We start from the raw sequence: 20,417 nt of genomic DNA, 5'->3' as shown, positions 1-20,417 counted from the left end.
TATTCTTGCCTGGAGAGTCCCATGGACAGAGGAGCGTGATGGGCTACAGTTCATGTGGTCCACAGAAGTCGGACATAGCTCAGTGACTGAATGTGTGCATGCATGCACACACAAACACACACAGCAGGTACCGAAGGTGCAGAGGTGAATAGGGCAGGGTTCCTGCTGTTAAGTAGTCCATGGGTTTCGTGGTGACCGAAAAATAAGCCAATAATTACAGAACAGTCTGGTGACTGTTTTCAAGCACAGAGGAGAGCAGACATGAGGGAGGGAGTCTAATCAACTTACATAAGGAGTGATGGGTCTTGAGTGGGCACTCAGAAGGTTGGGTTTACGTGGCAGTTTAGAAATATTCACCCAGCACATATCCTGGGCCAGGCACTGTGCTCGGCGCTGGAGGGTCGGTGGTGAAAAAGACCATTCGTTCCCTGTCGCATGAACCTTCTAGAGTGCAGACAGCTTTTAAAGCCCCTCCATAACTGGGTAAATGAAGCATCCGTGAGTGTGAGAAATTCTTTGAAGAAAGCAAACAGGAAGCTAAGATGAAGTGAAAGGTGTGTGTCCCATTTGGGCAGAGGTGGCTTCCTGGGCGGTACAGCTGCCCACAGGCCTCTTGTGCAAAGTGACTGTTAAGCTGAGACTTGAAGCAGGACACAGGTCGCCCTTGCAGAGCAGCTCCAGGGAGTGTGGTCTGGGCGGAGGCCAGCATTTGGGGAGAATGGAGTATTTGTATGTGTTCCGCCTTCTTTTTCTTCTCCTCCTTTTTTAATACTTACTTATTTGTGTATGTTTGGCCATGGTGGGTCTGCATTGCTTCGCGGGCTGTTCTCTAGTTGCGTCAAGCAGAGCCTACTCTCTCGTTGTGGAGCACGAGCTTCTCATTGCGAGGACTTCTCTAGTTGCAGATCACAGGCTTAGCAGTCATGGCACACAGGCTTCATTGCCCTGTGGCAGGTGGGATCTTCCCCGGGCCAGGGATCAAACCTGTGTCTCCTGCACGGCAGGCAGATTCTTTACCACTGAGCCAAACTGGGGAAACCCTGCTCCTGCGTTCTTTCCGCCCCCGTGAGGGAGCATAGTTCTTAGACACAGCAGTACAGCCTCGCAGCACCCAGTCCCCCAGCTCAGCTCACTTTCATGAGAGCCTGCACTCTGCACGCCCGGGTCTCCCAGGTGACAATGGGCACAATGAGACCATGCATTCAAAAAGCACATATAAATATTTGCCTTTGGGGGACATCCGATACACATGAACTGAGCAATTTAGTATGTCACTGAGTTGAAAAATAAATTTATTATTTTATTGGTTGTTTTTATGATGTTTTAAGGTGATGTGAGAATTAAAATCCAGAGCGAAGGGTATTTTCTTATTCCTTTTTGAGCTAAACTATGAAATGAATTTAGGCAGGTGAGAAAAATGATCCTTTTCCCCTGGAGAAATCGAACTTTCAAGGAATTTTTTGTAATCCTCAAAGGCATGTAAACTATCTTCCAAGGTTAAAACGGCAGCTGGCTGTTGAAGGCAACCTGGGGGAGCATTTGGCTGAGGAATAATCTCCTGAGAGAGAGTGGTATTCACCTCGGAATGGACTTTGAAGGGAACCGAAGAAGTTTCTCTCGCTAGTACTTTGCGTTTAAGAGCAGTCGTCATGTGACGGGGTCTCTATGAGATCTTGTCTGTTAGGTAACGGGGACTGACCTGCAAGTTCTTCGGGCCGAGCTCTGTATATCTCGTGCCAGTGGTGGTTCAGTTGCTAAGTCGTGTCCGACTCTTTGCGACCCCTTGGGCTGCAGCATGCCCCCCGCCGCTCCTCTGTCCTCCAGCATCTCCTGGAACTTGTTCAAACTCATGTCCATTGAGTTGGTGATACCATCCGACCATCTCATCCTCTGTTGTCCCCTGCTCCTCCTGCCCTCAGTGTTTCCCAGCATCAGGGTCTTTTCCAATAAGCTGGCTCTTGGCATCAGGTGGCCAAAGTATTGGAGCTTCAGGTTCAGCATTATGGGTTAGATGATGCCCTCTTAAAAGATATGTTGAAATCCTATCCTCACGGTCTCCTGTAAAGGACGAGCCTCTTCTTAAAGCAAAGCAGAAAGCCCATATTCCCTGTCTTCGGTCCCTTCCCCAGACTCAGCAGCCCTGCAGTTCTTTCTTTAGAATCCCTTGGGGTCTTTTTTTATGTTAAAAAAGTTTCAGGATTTTGTAGTCATATAAGCAGAATAAACTCTTTCATATATCATAAGTATAATTTTAAATTTCTGCTTTTAAAATATCTATTTTTTGTTTTTTTTTTTTCCCCCACAGCCCAATGATGATAATTACCCAGAAGATCACTAGTTTGGCTTATGAAATTCATGATGGTAAGATTTTGGAAATTAATCTTTCATCACTGAAAAAGTCATATTCTAACCACCTTTTGTTTGAGAGATTACCATAACTTTCTGTTGTTTGTTAGAGGAAGGAAACGGAGGAAGGGAAGATAGGAAAAATACTGAATTCTGCTTTGGCTTCCCTGGTGGTTCAGATGGTAAAGAATCTGCCTGTAATGCAGGAGATGTGGGTTCGATTGCTGGGTTGGGAAGATCCCACCGAGAAGGGAATGACTACGCACTCAGTACTTTTACCTAGAGAATCCCATGGACAGAGGAGCCTGGTAGGCTACAGTCCATGGGGTCACAAAAAGTCAGACACGACTGAGTGACTAACACTAGGTTTCTAAAATGTGCTCATTTTCCTTCCATAGGGTCCATGGGGTCACAAAGAGTCGGACACGACCGAGTGACTAACACTAAGGTTTCTAAAGTGTGTTCATTTTCCTTCACTGTGTATTCTTAATTTTACATTCAGTTCAATGACAGAGTCTGTGCTGTAATGAGAAAGAAAGGGACCAGTTATACCAAAATTGGGATTATGGCATGAATTTCAAATGAGGAAAGTGATGCAAGTGTGAATGGGAAGAAGTACGCTTCTTTTCTTGGGAGAAAGCGTAACTGATAAATTGTTTTTATTTCTCAGGGATGTTTCGGAAGGATGAAGAGCTGACTCCGTCACAGAGGGGATTAGCGGTCAGGTATGTGCCTATAAATCGTCTCCCACTGAGGTTCCTGCTGTCTCTGCCAGGACACCCGTGTCCTCAAGGCCAAGTCTGACTTGTCCTCCTCAAGGCTCTTAGTTCATGAGAACCAAACCTCCCTCCGTCTGCAGCAAGTCTGGCTGGACTAGGCCTGCCTTCATAGGCACCCACTGAGTACTATCATCGTACCTCCTGTGTACATATCCTGACTCCCAATGGGCTCTGAGTTCCCGGAAGACAGGGAGACTGCATGGTCTTCATGTAGTAATTATGAGTAATAATTGCAGCTACCGTTTGTAGATCAATGACTTGATAGCAGGTCCTGGGCTGCGATATGTTAATATAGCACAAAGATGCTGTGTTTTGAAGTAATGAGGAACCAGCAGGATATTCACCTTGCTGTTTGAGGAATTCCTTCTGCGGTGGGCTGGTATGTCATTTATTGTGGTCCCCTATGGATTCTTCTAAGGACTAGCTTAATTTCTTGGCAGGGCCTGCCTTAATCTAATGTAATTAGAGATAAGGTACTCATTTTACTTGAAAAGCATCCTGCAAGCACCTTGTTTGCTATAAATCTGGGACTAATATATGCATGGCTGTCAAAAGAAGGAGATTGTGCAGTAGGAGGCCCTGCCCGAAGTGCTCACCTTTGATCCCATCTTTAAAATGACTCTCTTTTGATGTTCACTACAGCCAACCTTTATAGATCAGTAAATATGCACTTGAATTTATTTGTTTGGTGAGAGGTTAGCTTGTTCTGGGCTCTGTGATCCTTGTGAGTCCTTGTCCATCCCAGGAACTGCTCGTTAATAGACACTCCTCCCAGGTGGCCTCCTGGCAAGACCCCAGAGCTGGTTAAATTCAGCTCTGCTTGTCTGAACAGTGGAAGGAGGCAGAGAGGACTCCTTTCAGATTTGCTACCCAAACGTAAAAGCACAGAGCTCATTGTCGCCCACAGTTCTCTCGCATTTCCATGCACAGTTGATATCAATGTTTATGGAATGAAGAATGAGTCTTCCATTGATACCATAATTAGAGTATTACAGTTAATGCTCAGTTCGAATTTTAATTGCATGTATTACAGTTACTGGCTTCTTTCCTAACATGACTTGTCATTTGATATGACAGTTGAGCCAGAAATGACTTCAGCAAGTTTCATAGATCAGAATTATCTCCCATCCTTCCGAATTGTGATACATTGTTGGATATGGTAAGATGAGCTGCGGCTTAAATAACCTGGTGTTGTTCTGGTGTTGAAATAAGCAGTGTTGAAAATGAGGCTCCGTTGCTGGAGCATAACGGGCTCTTTGCAGCTTTGTGACGACGGGCACTTGTGCTGTGTGTGAGGTGGTGATAAAGTCTCTATCTCAGCCCAACATGGGAAGAACTACCAGGCAAAATCTGCCAGAAACACCTTGCTCCCATCATTTCTGAGTCCTCAGGAAAAAGTACTTAAGGTTCTAAGCACTTTGAAATGTAGAAAGGTGGCTCAGTGGTAAAGAATCCGCCTGCCAAGCAAGAGATGTGGGTTCGATAACCTGGATTGGGAAGATCCCTTAGAGAAGGAAGTGGCAACCCACTCCAGTGTTCTTGCCTGGGAAATCCCATGGACAGAGGAGCCTGGAGCATAGTCCACGGGTCACAAAAGAGTTGTACATGACTGAGCGACTAAACAACAACAACAAAATGTAGAAAAATTTAGAAGGCATTTTGAGTAAGTGGTGACCTACCTGAGTGTCAGGTGGAGCAGAGCACTGTTTTCTCTTGGTTTTATGTTTATAAAAATACTTATGAGGAGGTTCTGTTGACTCCTCTTGGCCACAGAGAGCGTTTGGATGTTTTTTTTTAGATCACGTGTCATCTTAGAGAGGCAGATGGGGCTATAACACGTTTATGAGCCTCCTTATCATCCCCAGCTGTAGCTGCTCTTTTATTTGTGGTGGTTTATAGTTGTCAGTGGATGGAAGACTTGACAGATGGAGCTGTTTTATATATATATATATATATATATATATTTTTTTTGGGGGTGTGGCAGGTCTTCATTGCAGCATGTGGGATCTCTAGTTGTGGTCCAGGGACTTAGTTGCTCCATGGCATGTGGGATCTTAGTTCAATCCCTGGCCAGGGACTGAACCCTCATCCCCTGCATTGCAAGGCAGATTCTTAACCTCTTGACCACCAGGGAAGTCCCAGAGGTGGTTTTAAGGTATAAAAAATTCACACTTCTGATGCATTTTCATAGTGTCCTGTGTTACTGGTTTTCTCTAGGTTTCCTGCATCGATAAGTGGAATGCTTGGTAAACTTTAGATACCATGTGCCATTTGGACAGACCAGAGAGCAACTGAATTAAAAATGCTGGGAGACATCCTTGACTCCTTTCTCCCTCACTCCCCACCCCAATCCATCAGCAGACCCCAGGGCTGTGCTGCCAGGCTGGACTCAGACGCTGTCCCCTGCATGGATCCAGCCCCATCACCTCCCCGTGGATCCCACATCCTCCTGCCTGGTGGTCCCTCCTCCACCCTCCTCTATCCACACACAGGGGCTCGAGGGGTTCTTTTGAAAACATAGGTATTGAAAACCCTACTGTAGTAAAGAAAAGAATGGCAACCCACTCCAGTAGTCTTACTTGAGAAATCCCATGGACAGAGGAGCCTGGTGGGCTACAGTCCCTGAAGAGTCACAAAATGACTGAGCCCCTACACCACCACCACCACTGTGGTTTTTCAGCACATTCTGAATAAAATCTGAAGCTTCCACCATGGCTTATAAGGCAGGCCCTGTGTTCCCCACCTTGGCATACTGACGCCCCTCCCACCTGCCTCCCCAGCTCAGCCCCTCCAACTGCATTGGCCTCCCTGTGGCTGGACCTGCCCCAGCTCTTTGCTCCCTGTCCCTGGAGTCCTGGTCCTGGACATTCACATGACTCCCTTACTCGTCTCATGATCAGAGAAGCCTTCCTGGCTTGTTAATGAAATGCCCCCTCCCCCTTGTAGCACTTAGCTGTCTGTTTTTTATTCTTGATTTTCTGCAGCTGTTGTATAAGTTCTCTGAATGCAGAATCCCCCTGCGGTATTTACTGCTGTGTCTCTAGACCCAGGAGCATGGGCACACATAGATTTGTAAAGTGAGTGAGTGAGTGACTAGTAAGAGATGAATCTTCTGCCCTATCTTGTCCACCTTGACTTTGTTTCATCATGAGGAAATCAGATAGAAACCCTTTGTCATGGCTCATAGAGACCCGGGTGGAAACTCTTTTATCCAGAAACACCACTGAGCATTCCTTCATCCTGAAACTTTAGATTCTTATTGTTTGGAGGCAGATGAAAATCACAGCTTGCTTTATTTTGGAAATGGTAGGAGGAGTCGAGGTTGGAGCTGATCACTCCCGTCGCTTTTTCACAAAGCAAACGTCTGTCTTACACATAGCGTGTCTCTTTGTTGCAGGCGCATGCCCAGCCTTCTGGAGTATTTAAGTTACAACTGTAACTTCATGGGTATCCTGGCAGGCCCGCTCTGCTCTTACAAAGACTACATCACTTTCATCGAAGGCAGATCGTACCATATGACGCAGTCAGGTGAAGATGGGAAAGAAGAGATACAGTACGAAAGGACAGAGCCATCACCAAATGTAAGACCTGGAGATTCGTCTGCAGCATTTCTAGCATGTATTGATTAGCCTTGTTTATTTCAGGAGACCAGTGTTGTCATCTTTTTCTTTAAAAAAAAAAAAGATACCCATCTTTTTCTTTAAAAACATTTTTCAAGGTAAATGACTCTTCACATAGTACCTAGTGGTGATGCCGTGTAGAAGTACAACCATGATTAAAGAACAAAAGTAAGGTACCTACGAAGTGAGGAAATACACTATAGTCATGGAGTATTTTATAGGAAAACCCTTATGAAAGGTCACTCTCCTCCTTAGGTTCTGAACACCATAAATAAGAGGTTGTTGACAACAGCATATATCGCAGTTTGAATATATTTGAAATTAAAATTCCAAGGGAATTCCCTGGTGGGCCAGTGGTTGGGACTCTTCACTTTTGCTGCCAATGGCCCAGGTTCAATCCCTGGTCAGGGAACTAAGGTCCTGCAAGCCACGTGGGTCCAGCCAAAGAAGCAAAACCAAATAAATGTGTCTAACAGTAAATTTCGGAGAAGGCAATGGCACCCCACTCCAGTACTCTTGCCTGGAAAATCCCATGGATGGAGGAGGCTGGTAGGCTGCAGTCCATGGGGTCGCTAAGAGCCGGGCACGACTGAGCGACTTCACTTTCACTTTTCACTTTCATGCATTGGAGAAGGAAATGGCAACCCACTCCAGTGTTCTTACCTGGAGAATCCCAGGGACGGGGGAGCCTGGTAGGCTGCCGTCTATGGGGTTGCACAGAGTCGGACACGACTGAAATGACTTAGCAGCAGCAGCAGCAATGATAAATTTAAATTCCATATGTACATAGTTCACACAGTCAAACAGTAGGAGTTATTTACAGATCACTCAAAGGCAGTAAGAAACTCTTTGTGTTACGAGTGGGGTGTGGAAACTCCTTGAATGCCAGGTAGGTCAGTCAGGACCCTGGTGGCCCGTTCGCTGGGGGCCTCCCAGTTGTCTTCAGCTGCGTTAAGGTACAGGTTTGGCTGCTGAACCAAGGACCAAAATGACCGTGGTTTAAACAAGGTGGGAGTTGTGTTCTTCTCTCACTCGACAGCTCATGTGTCAGCGGTTATCCATGGATAACAGGGCAGCTCCATGGGCTGGAGCTCCAGATGCTCCCAGGTTTGCCATCCGTAGGGTGTTTCCCTCATCTCCATGGTCTAAGATGCTCGCCACAGAAGTTACCATGTTACTCGTGACCACATAGCTACACTTAGCTGCAGAGAAGACTATGACATGTGACTTCAGCATGTCCAAACAGAAAATCCTTCACTGTGTAAGAAGCAGAGGATGGCTCCAGGGAACCCCTGTCAATCTCTCCTGTGATGTCTGTAGGAGTTTTCTCTGGGGCTGTTTGGGTTCTTGAGTGAAGACTTCTCCTGTCTTCTGCCCTGCGTGTCCAGACTTGACTGCTGGTCCCCGGAGCTGGACACTGAGTGAACAGGGGTGGGGGGGGTGGGCGCTGAAGGGTATCACGTTTCAGGACACATCACCCATGTCTCCACATTCATTCCAGCCCTGGTGTAGACCTGCATCCCTAAACCTGGTCCTTCTCTAGTTAGGCTTCCCTGAGGGTTAACTTCTGACCTCCTGCCAGCATCGGGGAGGGGTTGTCCATCTGCTCAGCGGGAGGCCGTGGGAACTGGGGGTTACATCTGCCTTCCCAGCTTTAGGCCCCCTCACCCCCTGCCTTTCCAAGTTCCTAATGCCACACTGGCTCAGCTGTTTAAGGGGGTGTCCTGGGTGTGTGTGCCAGCTGGTGTTTGAAGTCAGGTATGTTATTTTAGGGTTTCCCAGGTGGCTCAGTGGTAGAGAATGCGCCTGCCAGTGCAGGTGACGTGGGTGCAATCCCTGGGTCAGGAAGATCCCCTGAAGGAGGAAGTGGCAACCCACTCCAGTACTCCTGCTGGAAAATCCCGTGGACAGAGGAGCCCAGTGGGCTACTGTCCATGGGGTCGCAAAGAGTCAGACAAGACTGAGCACGAGCACGCAACAGCTTCTGTTACGTTAACTGTTTTAAACTGAGACCTAGAAACTGTGTGTAGTTTAGACTTAAGGGCCATGGTATTTCTCACTGTGTTACTAAAAGGATACAGCCAATATTTAGGTTCATGTGTGAGGTCATTTGGTTCATCTCACTTCATTTATAATTGTAGTTTTTCTCTAATTACCTGCTGCAAATCTCTTTCTATTCAGATGTGTAGCTTAGGTATTTTGGAGGTGGAGGGTGAAGGAAAGGTAGCATTACTTTCCTAGAGAAAGCTTTGAAAGATGAGCAGGAAAATGAGAATAAGAACAGTTGCAGCAAAGAGCCCTTTACTGTCCAGCGTCTCCTGACAAGCAGCCCAAGAATGAATAAAGCTTTTTTTGTGCAGAAATAAAGTGCAGGAATCTGGCACGTGCTCTCACTCTTGCCTTTGAGCCTTGCTTTTGGCCCCATTACAGAAAGTGTTAAATAAGTGTTTATCTGCAAATTACTGCAGTTAATTGGAATATTATTTGATTCCTGTATGGGACACTAATCCAAGTATTTTGTTTCATTCTTTCATCTGGATCCAGCCTCTTCTTTTGTCTACTTCTTTTTTTCCCTCCATAGCCTATAGAATCTTCTTTATGTAGAATCAGATTGAAATATTCTGGCCTCCTGAAAACACAAAAACGCCATGAGTTGGGTTCTCTTGAGGTAATTTAACCTTACCAGAAAAAAGTAAAGGTCTGCCTTTTCTTTCCATCAGAATCTTTTGTATAGATCTTTTGTTTTCTTGCTTGTATTGCTTTTTTAGTACTATCATCTTGAACAAAATTGCATAAAAGAACTTATAGGTTTAAAGAAATTTAAAAGTTGTTTATTGTAAAAATAATTTCCATGAAGTACCTAGAACTTGGAAACCAGGGAAAAGGCACAGTGGAAAATAATAAACCGTGTGTGTGAGTGTGATCATATAAAATCTCTACCCAAACTTATTAATGGTAACATTTTTACATAGTCATCCTATATACCTGTGTTTTCTTTTAGATTATAATTTTTTTAATTACTGAAAGTCCTGCGAATACAAATTGGGATTTCTGGTGTGATTTGAGCCATGACCCAGAGGTAGACATAAGGCTTCGCATATTCAAACTGTGAGACAGTGAAGGCTTTAAATGCTGAGCATGACAGAGTTCAGGACTTTTGACCGAGTTATACAGGCTTAATAACTATATTCAGAGTGAATCTGGTGATAATACCTGGAAGGAAGTAAAAGGAGTACGGATTAGGTTTATGACAACTTGTCTTGCTTTCAGGTTGCAGTTATTCAGAAACTCTTAGTCTGTGGACTTTCCTTACTGTTCCACTTGATCATCTCTAAGATGTTACCTGTGGAGTACAACATTGATGAGCATTTTCAGGCCACAGCTTCATGGCCGACCAAGGTGATCTATCTCTACGTCTCTCTTTTGGCCGCCAGACCCAAGTACTATTTTGCATGGACATTAGGTAAGTAACATGTGAATAGGCTTTGCATTAGCATTGGACGTGTCAATAGCCAGGAGGGTGCCCTCTTGAGGATGTGTAGTTCAGGACCGATGAGAAAAACTAGGGTCATCTGTGCAGGAGAAACAAATCTCACAGTTCATGTCCTGTGTATAAGGACTGATCCTGAAAACTGTTGAAAAGTATTGGTCACTCAGTTGTGTCTGACTCTTGGCAACCCCATGGACTGTAGCCCCACCAGGCTTCTCTGTCCATGAGATTTCCCAGGCAAGAATACGGGAGTGGGTAGCTATTCCCTTCTCCAGGGGATCTTCCCAACCCAAGGATCAGAACCCAGGTCTCCCGCATTGCCGGGAGATTCTTTACTGTCTGAGCCACCAGGGAGGCCCTAAAAACTGTTAGATTCTAAAAGCTGGATCAAGGCCCACTTTAGTATAATATCAGATAAAATGAGAATAAATCCACTTTAATAGAGTTCAAGGGCATAGTCTGTGATAACATACGTCTTCTGGGGCAGCATGGCAGTTTGTCACACAGGTTCGTAACACTTCCTTTTCCATTGTGTCCCGCAGCCGACGCCATCAACAATGCAGCAGGCTTTGGATTCAGAGGGTATGACAAAAACGGAGCTGCCCGTTGGGACCTAATTTCCAATCTGAGGATCAAGCAAATAGAGGTTAGTGCATCATCAAGCAGTCAGTCACCGTAGGATTCTTAAGTGGCATAACTTGGTTTCATAGATTACAACATGATGTTCCAAGAATGGTACTGAAAGATTTGTAATAATCTCACTCTTTCACTCAGCCAGTATTTGTCGGTCATCAGCTGTGTGCCCCAGGCCGTGGGGATCTGGTAAATAAGGCCCTTCTGGGCTTGAATCCAATTCTGGTTACAGAGATACAGAAAGACTGGCTGTGATCAGAGAGGCAGAGCGGTCCAGCTTGGACTAGTGGCCCAGGGAACGCGTCCTGGAGGAAATGATGCTGTAGGCTGAGTTCTTAGTAGGAGGCAGCCAGGTGCTCCAGTCGAGGGTGGCAGCCCGAGGCGGGGGGCAGGGTTGTGGTCCTTGTTGTTACCTAGCGATACTGACAGGTGAAGGTGGAGGAATAGAGGCCCTGCTGAGCACAGTCTTACAGGCTTGAGTGAGGGGCTGGGAAGGTAGGAAGATGTGCAGACCACTCCTCCCGGGGAGCAGGTCCAGAGGGCCTGAGACTCCCCAAAGTGGGGTAGGGGAGGGGCTGAAGGAGGTGAGGGCACAGGGGGGCTGTGCCAGTAGCGGGGCATCCAGGCTGTGCCCAGTGACTGGCCACTGCTGTTCATTCACGTGCTCTGCAGGAGCGTCTTGGGATGATTCCACGATGGCCCCTGTAAGTGTTATTAACGCACTGGAGAAAACAGCGAGAAGTCCATTTATAACGCCTTACGGGTGTTCCCCACAGTAAACCCCTTCTGTAGAATGATGTTACTCTGTTAGAAAGCAGTGTTTAGGGAAAAGACCGCACCTGACTGTCACTGTCACGTGTATACTCTCAGCCCAGTAAAATGTGGCTTACCTTTACAGCTTCATTATTTTGTCTGCCAAAGAAAAAAGTTCCTTTGTTTTTCAGATGTCAACAAGTTTCAAGATGTTTCTCGATAATTGGAATATTCAGACAGCTCTCTGGCTCAAAAGGTAAGCTCCTTCCAGAACCGTCTTCAGCTATGCTTTGGCCTCTGGGTCTTGAGACTGAGCTTCACTGGGTTTACATTCTTGATTAGATTAAATTAAATGAATGCTGTGACTTTGTGTTAACCAGGAAACACACTTACTGTCCTCCAAAGCAGGGTGGTACCAAGCCTGAGAACTGTTTAGCCTTGAGTCCTAAATGCAGCTACCACAGACCTCTGCATTTGCCTTTAAAGGTGCCCACCAAGGTCTGAAATCACCAGTACGTCCCTCATTCATGGGAGATTTGACCAAACAAAAGTGGCTACATAACCACCATACGCATGCATTAGATTTTCCACAATAGTTAAAATATTCCAGTAGAATAGACCTTTATATGTTGGGTGCAGGATCTGAAGACTGAACCTCTGCAGTTGGAATTCAAGGTCTTGCAGAGTAGTCTCCATATGCTGATCCTTGTAGTAAGGATGATGATGATGAGAGGGCAGGAGGCGTGCAGGCACGGGGGGTGGGGGAAGAAGAGGCACTGGAGTTAAGAATCATAAAGAGGAGGTTGTCACGGGCACAGGGGGAAGACAGAGGACTGATTACAGGAGGCAAATTTAGGACAGTGCACAGAAACTCCCAGGGGTCCTGTCTCCTTGTTCCCGATGGGATACTGCCAGGTTTTGAGTTTATTTCATAAAACACTGCTCTTGTGATAGGGGGACTCTAAGCACCATTCTCTGTAATGCCCTTTATTTATTTTTTTAAATTTAAATTTATTTTAATTAGAGGCTAATTACTTTACAATATTGTATTGGTTTTGCCATACATCAACATGAATCCACCATGGGTGTAGATGGGTTCCCAATCCTGAACCCCCCTCCCACCTCCCTCCGCATATCATCCCTCTGGGTCATCCCAGTAATGCCCTTTATTTATGACAAATAATGACCTTTACTTCTTGAAACACCCAAAATATATTCTCGTCACTTCATGGTGCCTTGAAGTCTCCCCAGTGGCTGCACATTTTCTGAGCTAATTGTTATGTTATTTTTGTTGTTATATTTTAAATTTCATACCTTAGGAAAATCTCATTTTCATGTAAGTTCTCCACCTATGACAGGAAGACTTTTAAGCACAGCCTGCTTCCCAGTAGAGTACAGTTAGATCAATTGAAAGTCCTAAATGTTAGTGAAGAAAATAATAAAACAATGTAAGATAAGAATAACTTTTATATTTATTAAAGTTTTTCTGTACATAGTACAGACTCCCCACATACTAGAAATGACCATTTTGGTGATACCAGTAAGAAGACAGAAGTAAAAAATCTTTTTATAAACCTCATAGGAGCCATAACCTCCCTGAGGCTAATGGCCAAGCTAAGGTGTGGTTGTTTTCCTAAATCCTGACTGGGACTGAAAGAATGATGGTTGTGGGAGTGACAGGCTTCTTACAACTCACGTGTGTCGTGGTTTCCAGGGTGTGTTATGAACGTGCCTCCTTGAGTCCCACCACCCAGACCTTCTTCCTCTCTGCCATCTGGCACGGGGTGTACCCGGGCTATTACCTGACCTTTCTCACCGGAATGCTGATGACGCTGGTGGCGCGAGCTGTGAGTATGGGGGACGCCTTCTCATCCTGCGGGGCCAGTCACATGGACTGGGGGCGGAGGCTGCCTGCCCACTGAGCAGTCTCACTGCTTTCACTGGGCCAGCCCTGAGCTCCGATTGGTATGCCTGGTGCGTGTGTTGAGTGAGGCAGGCAGGCCCCACCCACACTCGGTTCATCTGAGAGGAAGGCAGAGTAAAGTGAAGCACGGGAAAGCCAGGTGTGCCAGTTCTGAAAGAGATGGGAATACCAGACCACCTGACCTGCCTCTTGAGAAACCTTTATGCAGGTCAGGAAGCAACAGTTAGAACTGGACATGGAACAACAGACTGGTTCCAAACAGGAAAAGGAGTATGTCAAGGCTGTATATTGTCACCCTGCTTATTTAACTTATATGCAGAGTACATCATGAGAAAAGCTGCTCTGGAGGAAGCACAAACTGGAATCAAGATTGCCGGGAGAAATATCAATCACCTCAGATATGCAGATGACAGCACCTTTATGGCAGAAAGTGAAGAAGAACTAAAGAGCCTCTTGATGAAAGTGAAAGAGGAGAGTGAAAAAGTTGGCTTAAAGCTCAGCATTCAGAAAACTAAGATCATGGCATCTGGTCCCATCACTTCATGGCAAATAGATGGGGAAACAGTGTCATACTTTATTTTTGGGGCTCCAAAATCACTGCAGATGGTGATTGCAGCCATGAAATTAAAAGACACTTACTCCTTGGAAGGAAAGTTATGACCAACCTAGATAGCATATTGAAAAGCAGAGACATTACTTGGCCAACAAAGAGCCATCTAGTCAAGGCTATGGTTTTTCCAGTGATCATGTATGGATGTGAGAGTTGGACTGTGAAGAAGGCTAAGCACCGAAGAATTGATGCTTTTGAACCATGGTGTTGGAGAAGACTCTTGAGAGTCCCTTGGACTGCAAAGAGATCCAACCAGTCCATCCTAAAGGAGATCAATCCTGGGTGTTCTTTGGAAGGACTGATGCTGAAGCTGAAACTCCAGTACTTCGGCCACCTCATGTGAAGAGTTGACTCATTGGAAAAGACTCTGATGTTGGGAGGGATTGGGGGCAGGAGGAGAAGGGGACAACAGAGGATGAGATGGCTGGTTGGCATCACCAACTCGATGGACATGAGTTTGGGTGAACGCTGGGAGTCGGTGATGGACAAGGAGGCCTGGTGTGCTGCGATTCATGGGGTCGCAAAGAATCGGACACGACTGAGCGATTGAACTGAACTGAACTGACTGAAGCAATTGTTAACTTTGGGGGAGAAGCTTTTAATTTTGATACAATTTCAAGTCCACAGAAAAGTTATAAAGAAGCTCCTCTGTGCTCTTCACCCAGATTCACACATTTTGCCCCCATGCGTCACCATGCTTTTTCCATAGTTTTTATACCTATTTATAGGTGTATTAGTTTTCTTGGAACCAGCTTTGCCCATAGTAACAGTACCATTTTGGATGCCCAGCAGCAGTGTATGAGAGTTTCATGTATTCCACATCCTTGAAACAGTTGATGGAGTCGGTGTGATTCCATAAGCATTGTTAAAGATGAATATTTCTGTTTATTTCAGGTGAGAAATAACTTTAGACATTATTTCATCGAACCTCCCCAGCTGAAATTTTTGTATGATGTTATAACATGGATAGCAACTCAGATAGCAATAAGTTACACAGTTGTGCCATTTGTACTTCTTTCTGTAAAAGCTTCACTCATGTTTTACAGGTAAGTGTTAACTCTTAACAAATGTGGCATAGGAAATTTGTAAAAAAATTTTTATTGAAATATAGTTGATTTACAATTTGTGTTAGTTTCAGATGTATACCAAAGGTTTTCATGTATATATTTGTGTGTATGTATATATACATATATATATACTTTTTAAGATTGTTTTCCATTATAGGTTATTGCAAGATATTGAGTATAGTTCCCTGTGCTGTATAGGAGGTCCCTATTAGTTATCTGTTTTATACATAGCAGTGGGTATATTTTCATTCCAGCCTCCTAATTTATTTCTCCCCTGTGCCCTTTTCCCTTAGGTAACCAACCATAGGTTTGCTTTCTGTGTTTGTGAGTTGATTCCTGTTTTGTAAATATCAATAAGTTCATTTGTATCACATTTTGAAATTTAGGAAGGCTTCTTGCTTTTAGGTAGAATAGAAAAATAGAACCCAACATATTTCCTTCAGTTAAGTGCATCGTCAGTTACTTTTACATCTTAAACCTAGCAGTCTTAAGTTTATTTATGGAATGATTAACACCGTTCAGACTTAGAGGGCTATCACCTGGGTACCCACTGCTTCAGATCTCTTCAAAGTGTCACTGGAAAGTGGAGCTCTTCTTTCTACACCTGGTCATGAACTGCATGGTTGTGGCGATCATTTCATGACATATAACAGATCGAATCACTGTGTTGCACACCTGAAGCTAATAGTGTTACTTGTCGGTTGTTTCTCAATTTAACCGAGAGAGAGTGGAGAAGGCAATGGCACCCCACTCCAGTACTCTTGCCTGGAAAATCCCATGGACGGAGGAGCCTGGAAGGCTGCAGTCCATGGGGTCGCTGAGGGTCGGATACCACTGAGCGACTTCACTTTCAATTTTCACTTTCATGCATTGGAGAAGGAAATGGCAACCCACTCCAGTGTTCTTGCCTGGAGAATCCCAGGGACGGGGGAGCCTAATGGGCTGCCATCTATGGGGTCACACAGAGTCGGACACGACTGAAGTCACTTAGCATCAGCAGCGACAGAGAGAGAGGCACCAGGATAGCTTTGGCCCACGGGCCGAGGTTGCTCACCCCTGCTCGAGAGCCAAGGCTGGTGAGAGCCCCCTGCTCGAGAGCCAAGGTTTGGGGGTTTGTTTGTATGTTACAGCAGATGCTTATGAGTCACTGGAGATATTTTAGGGGCGGAAGTAAATACTAGGCTGGCCAAAAAGTTCATTCAGGTTTTTCAAATGGACTTTTTTTGCCAAGGCAGTATATCCTCTGATAGTCACCAGAAGCTATTAATAAAGTCCATGGACCAAGAGTTTAGGCTATCAGACTGCTAACTTCAAAAGAAAAGGAAAACCTATAAAAAAGTATAGCTTGTTCTTTATAACAAATTATTAATTCTCTTAATTTCTTCAATCAAAAGATAATCAGTTGCTTAAATTTCTCTGTGGTTCCCTTTTCACTCTTACGGTTCACTGGTACATTGTCAGCTCTTGTTGTTGTTAGTCGGTCAGTCATGCCTGACTCTGTGATCCCATGGGCTGTAGCCCATCAGACTTCTCTGTTCATGGGATTTCCCAGGCAAGAATAATGGAGTGGGTTGCCATTTCCTTCTCTAGAGGAATTATTGTCATCTCTACATGATAGAAATTATTATTTTGAATTCCATATTTTACCTATTTGTCTTCTCTCCCTCACCCACCAAATTCCCCTCCCCTGTATTAGATAGTGATCTGAGATCAAAAGCTTTATTCTTTCATAAATTCTCTATTACCCTAGCATTTAGAATGACAGCAAGAGTATATGGTCACAGAATTATTGAATTGAATATGATAAGAGTCATATGGGAAGACATAAGTAACTCCTGCTAAAAATTTCCATTTTCACAGAATTATTACATATGTTTAAATGTGATTGAGCTATTGATTGGATATTCTGTCTCAGGAACATTGAGATTTACAGCTATAGAAGCAGTAGGTCACATTGGTTTATATTTAATTTGAGGCATGATACTTCTAATAGTATTTTTAATAATGTGATCTTTATTTTGTGACAGTAACCATCAAGAAGCTATATTGCTTATCTGTTACATCACTGGGCTTCTGTGATAGCTCAGTTGGTAAAGAATCTGCGTGCAGTGCAGGAGACCCTGGTTTGATTCCTGGGTTGGGAAGATCCTCTGGAGAAGGCTACCCACTCCAGTATTCTTGGGCTTCCCTTGTGGCTCAGCTGGTAAAGATTCCGCCTGCAATGCGGGAGACCTGGGTTCAATCCCTGGGTTGGGAAGATCCCCTAGAGAAGGAAAGGCTACCCACTCCAGTATTCTGGCCTGGAGAATTCCGTGGACTGTATAGTCATGGGGTCACAAAGAGCCTGACACGACTGACGACTTTCACAACGACAACATGACATCACTGGAATATGTGTGACTATTTAATTAGGGACAGTATGTAGTAAGCAAGGGTTTTACTGTGTCTTTACCACCTGTATTCTTTACTCAATATTTGACTCTGTAGATTTGAGAGATATTTTCAGATCTATGCAGCTATTAATAAGTAAATTTTTATTTTTGTTTTATTTAGTTCTGGCCTTAGGACCCTTACAAAGGAATGTAATATGATGTCTAGTATCATGCTTGTAATTGGCCTAGGTTTGTACAGTGCTTTATAAATACCCATAGGCATACATGATTTGAGTTTCATCCAAGGGGGATTGTTCTTCTAGAATAATGTAATAAATATACACATCCTAAGGGGCTTGGGACAGTTGTGACAGATGTCAAATCAGGTCTTGTTAATTATCGGAATCTAATAAAGTAAACTTTTCCTTTTTTTCTTTTAGCTCCTGGTATTACAGCCTTCACTTTGCTTGTATCTTAGTATTATTGTTGTTGCCGGTGAAAAAAACTCAGAAAGGAAAGAGTACACATGAAAACGTTCAGCTGTCACGATCCAAAAAGTTTGATGAAAAAGACAATTCTTTGGGACAGAATAGTTTTTTCACAACAAACAGTATTTGCAATCAGAATCAAGAAATAACTTCTAGACATTCATCATTAAAGCAATGATGAGGAAAGCACTCTGATGGCTATTTTCTGTATGTTAAGGGGAACCAATCTTAGCACCTTTCAAGGGGTCTGTGTCTGTTGGGGAAGGGATCACATGGGGGGAAATCGGCCGGTTTTAGGTAGGCAATTCCCTGTATACCAGCTTGGAAATGGGGCGAAATACCCCTCCCATGCCATGTCTGGTGGGCCACGCCTTATCGAAAAATATTTCCATTATTTCAGTGGGCACTCAGGACCTCAGCATATGTCCGTAGGGTCGTATGTGTGCCCTGTTGCTGAATGTACGCTGTGTGTCCCAAGGCACTGAGAGAGGGAAAAATAATCGTGTCACTCTGGATGACTGAGAAAAATTAACTTCTCCAAATGAATGTCTTGCCTTAAACCCTCTATTTCCTAAACTGTTGTTTCCTAAATGGTCTTTTCAAGTGTGGCATTGTGTGAACGCTCTTTCACTATTTGCTGTTGTGTGCTGCACAGGAATTCCAGAAGAATTTGAATAGAATTACTTAAGATTGTGGATACTTTAAAATGCAATGAACATCGCAGTATTTGAAGGGTTTTCCTAAAGTTTCTCAGATGACTACAGTATGTAGCAGAACTGTAAGCAGTGGTGGATGCCAAATTGTAGGTAGTTTATTTTCCTGGAGAATTTGATCACCCTGTGTCAGTGAGAGAACCCTCAAGGAAGGATTCCTTAAACATAATAAAAGGTTGGTGATGTGATATTTTAAGCTTATTCTTCTTCTTCAAAAAAGAGAGAAGATGACAAATGAAAGAAGGAAGGCGTGAATGAAGCGCTGCACCTGGCCCGTGGCACCTGTGTTTGTACACACGCCTGCACATGGCACGGGTCCGAGGCTCAGTGGAAGTGCTCTTCACCCCGATTTACCTGAGTTCTGTGTGATCCTGTAAGACATAAAAGTTTAATAACTTTATAATCACGTTGGATTTTTAAGAGATGTATCAAACATAAATTATATAGAATTATAAAAGGATAATGAAAGTAATAGCGGGAGATTGCTTAAAGGCTTTGAAAGAGACATCATTGAGTGAAATTACTGTCTAGCGAATCACTTTTTTAACCCTTGAACAGTTGAATTCGTATTTGGTTACGTTTTAGGAAAACAGAAACTTCAAAGCCATTGGATCTGAGCCACCTTTGTAGAGAACAATATAAATTAATTTCTAAACTCGTTTAACTTCTCTCGTGAAAGTTTTACCGTTAACTCTCGTTAACGAGTTTCAGATTCTTAAAGCAGAAAATGTGCTTTTTATCTTACAGGCCATTTTCACCATAATTCATTTTGCCTTCAGTGGCTGGGTTCCTCCTTTGATCCCACAGTCTTATGATGCTTCAGCAATGAAAGCAGAGGAGAGGGTTGTGGTGCCAGCTTGGTATCAGGGTTCCGGTGGCCCAGGGTGATGAATGATGGGCCGACAGGGAGAAGGATGGGCAGGGTCTTCTGACTTCAGTTTTCTGTGACCCTTCTTTTGTGGAATTTATTTTCTTTTTTGCCTTAAATTTTTAAATGAAATGCAAATTGTCTATCTATGATGAGTCTTTTTTTTTTCTTCCCTTGTCATTAATAAATTTGCAAATGAAAGTTAATGACAAAACAACTCTTTGGCTTAAGCTGTGTAGTATTTCATTTCAAGACTAAAGGAAAAGGAAATGTGCTTGGAATTTCTGAGGTCTAATCAGCAAAAATACCTTCCCAGAACTTTAGCAATAACCTTGTCTTTGTTGATATGAAATGTTTTTACTTTTCTAAAGGTAATTTTTTCCCCACACCTGATGAGGTTAGTTAGCCATGCCCTGTTACCTCCTAGGAAAGGATGGATGGCTAAATAAATTTCTCTGTTTTCCCACACACTTGAATTTAAGTGAGCTGTGGAATTTGAGAGGCTAGAAAAGAGTAATCATGGAAAGTATCTGCTCCCCCCGCCCCAACCCCATACCATGCCTCCTCCATTTAATGCTGCAGAGAATCTGATCACTATTTAAAAAACACAGAGAGAGTAAAAGACAGGTCTAGGCATGTTTTTGCCTGGAGAATCCCAGGGACGGCGGAGCCTGGTGGGCTGCCATCTATGGGGTCGCACAGAGTTGGACACAACTGAAGCAACTTAGCAGCAGCAGCAGGCATGTCATAAATG

General features: G+C 44.1%; 1 protein-coding gene across 1 annotated transcript in view; it reads left to right on the top strand.

The window, feature by feature from the left end:
• MBOAT2 (membrane bound O-acyltransferase domain containing 2) overlaps nt 1–19,813 on the top strand; it is a 107,842-nt gene extending 88,029 nt beyond the window's left edge. Inside the window, exons 5-13 of the mRNA XM_070379079.1 lie at nt 2,306–2,361; nt 3,017–3,071; nt 6,523–6,706; nt 10,016–10,208; nt 10,778–10,881; nt 11,813–11,877; nt 13,336–13,468; nt 15,050–15,201; nt 18,035–19,813. Coding sequence (XP_070235180.1) covers nt 2,306–2,361; nt 3,017–3,071; nt 6,523–6,706; nt 10,016–10,208; nt 10,778–10,881; nt 11,813–11,877; nt 13,336–13,468; nt 15,050–15,201; nt 18,035–18,260 — 1,168 coding nt within the window. The 3' untranslated portion in view covers nt 18,261–19,813. The remainder of the gene's footprint in view (nt 1–2,305; nt 2,362–3,016; nt 3,072–6,522; nt 6,707–10,015; nt 10,209–10,777; nt 10,882–11,812; nt 11,878–13,335; nt 13,469–15,049; nt 15,202–18,034) is intronic.
• Nucleotides 19,814–20,417: the final 604 nt, after the last annotated feature.

Source organism: Bos mutus, chromosome 11 (genome assembly GCF_027580195.1).
Source record: "Bos mutus isolate GX-2022 chromosome 11, NWIPB_WYAK_1.1, whole genome shotgun sequence".
Classification (NCBI taxonomy): Eukaryota; Metazoa; Chordata; class Mammalia; order Artiodactyla; family Bovidae; genus Bos; species Bos mutus.
This window is presented reverse-complemented; position numbering and strand designations above follow the sequence as displayed.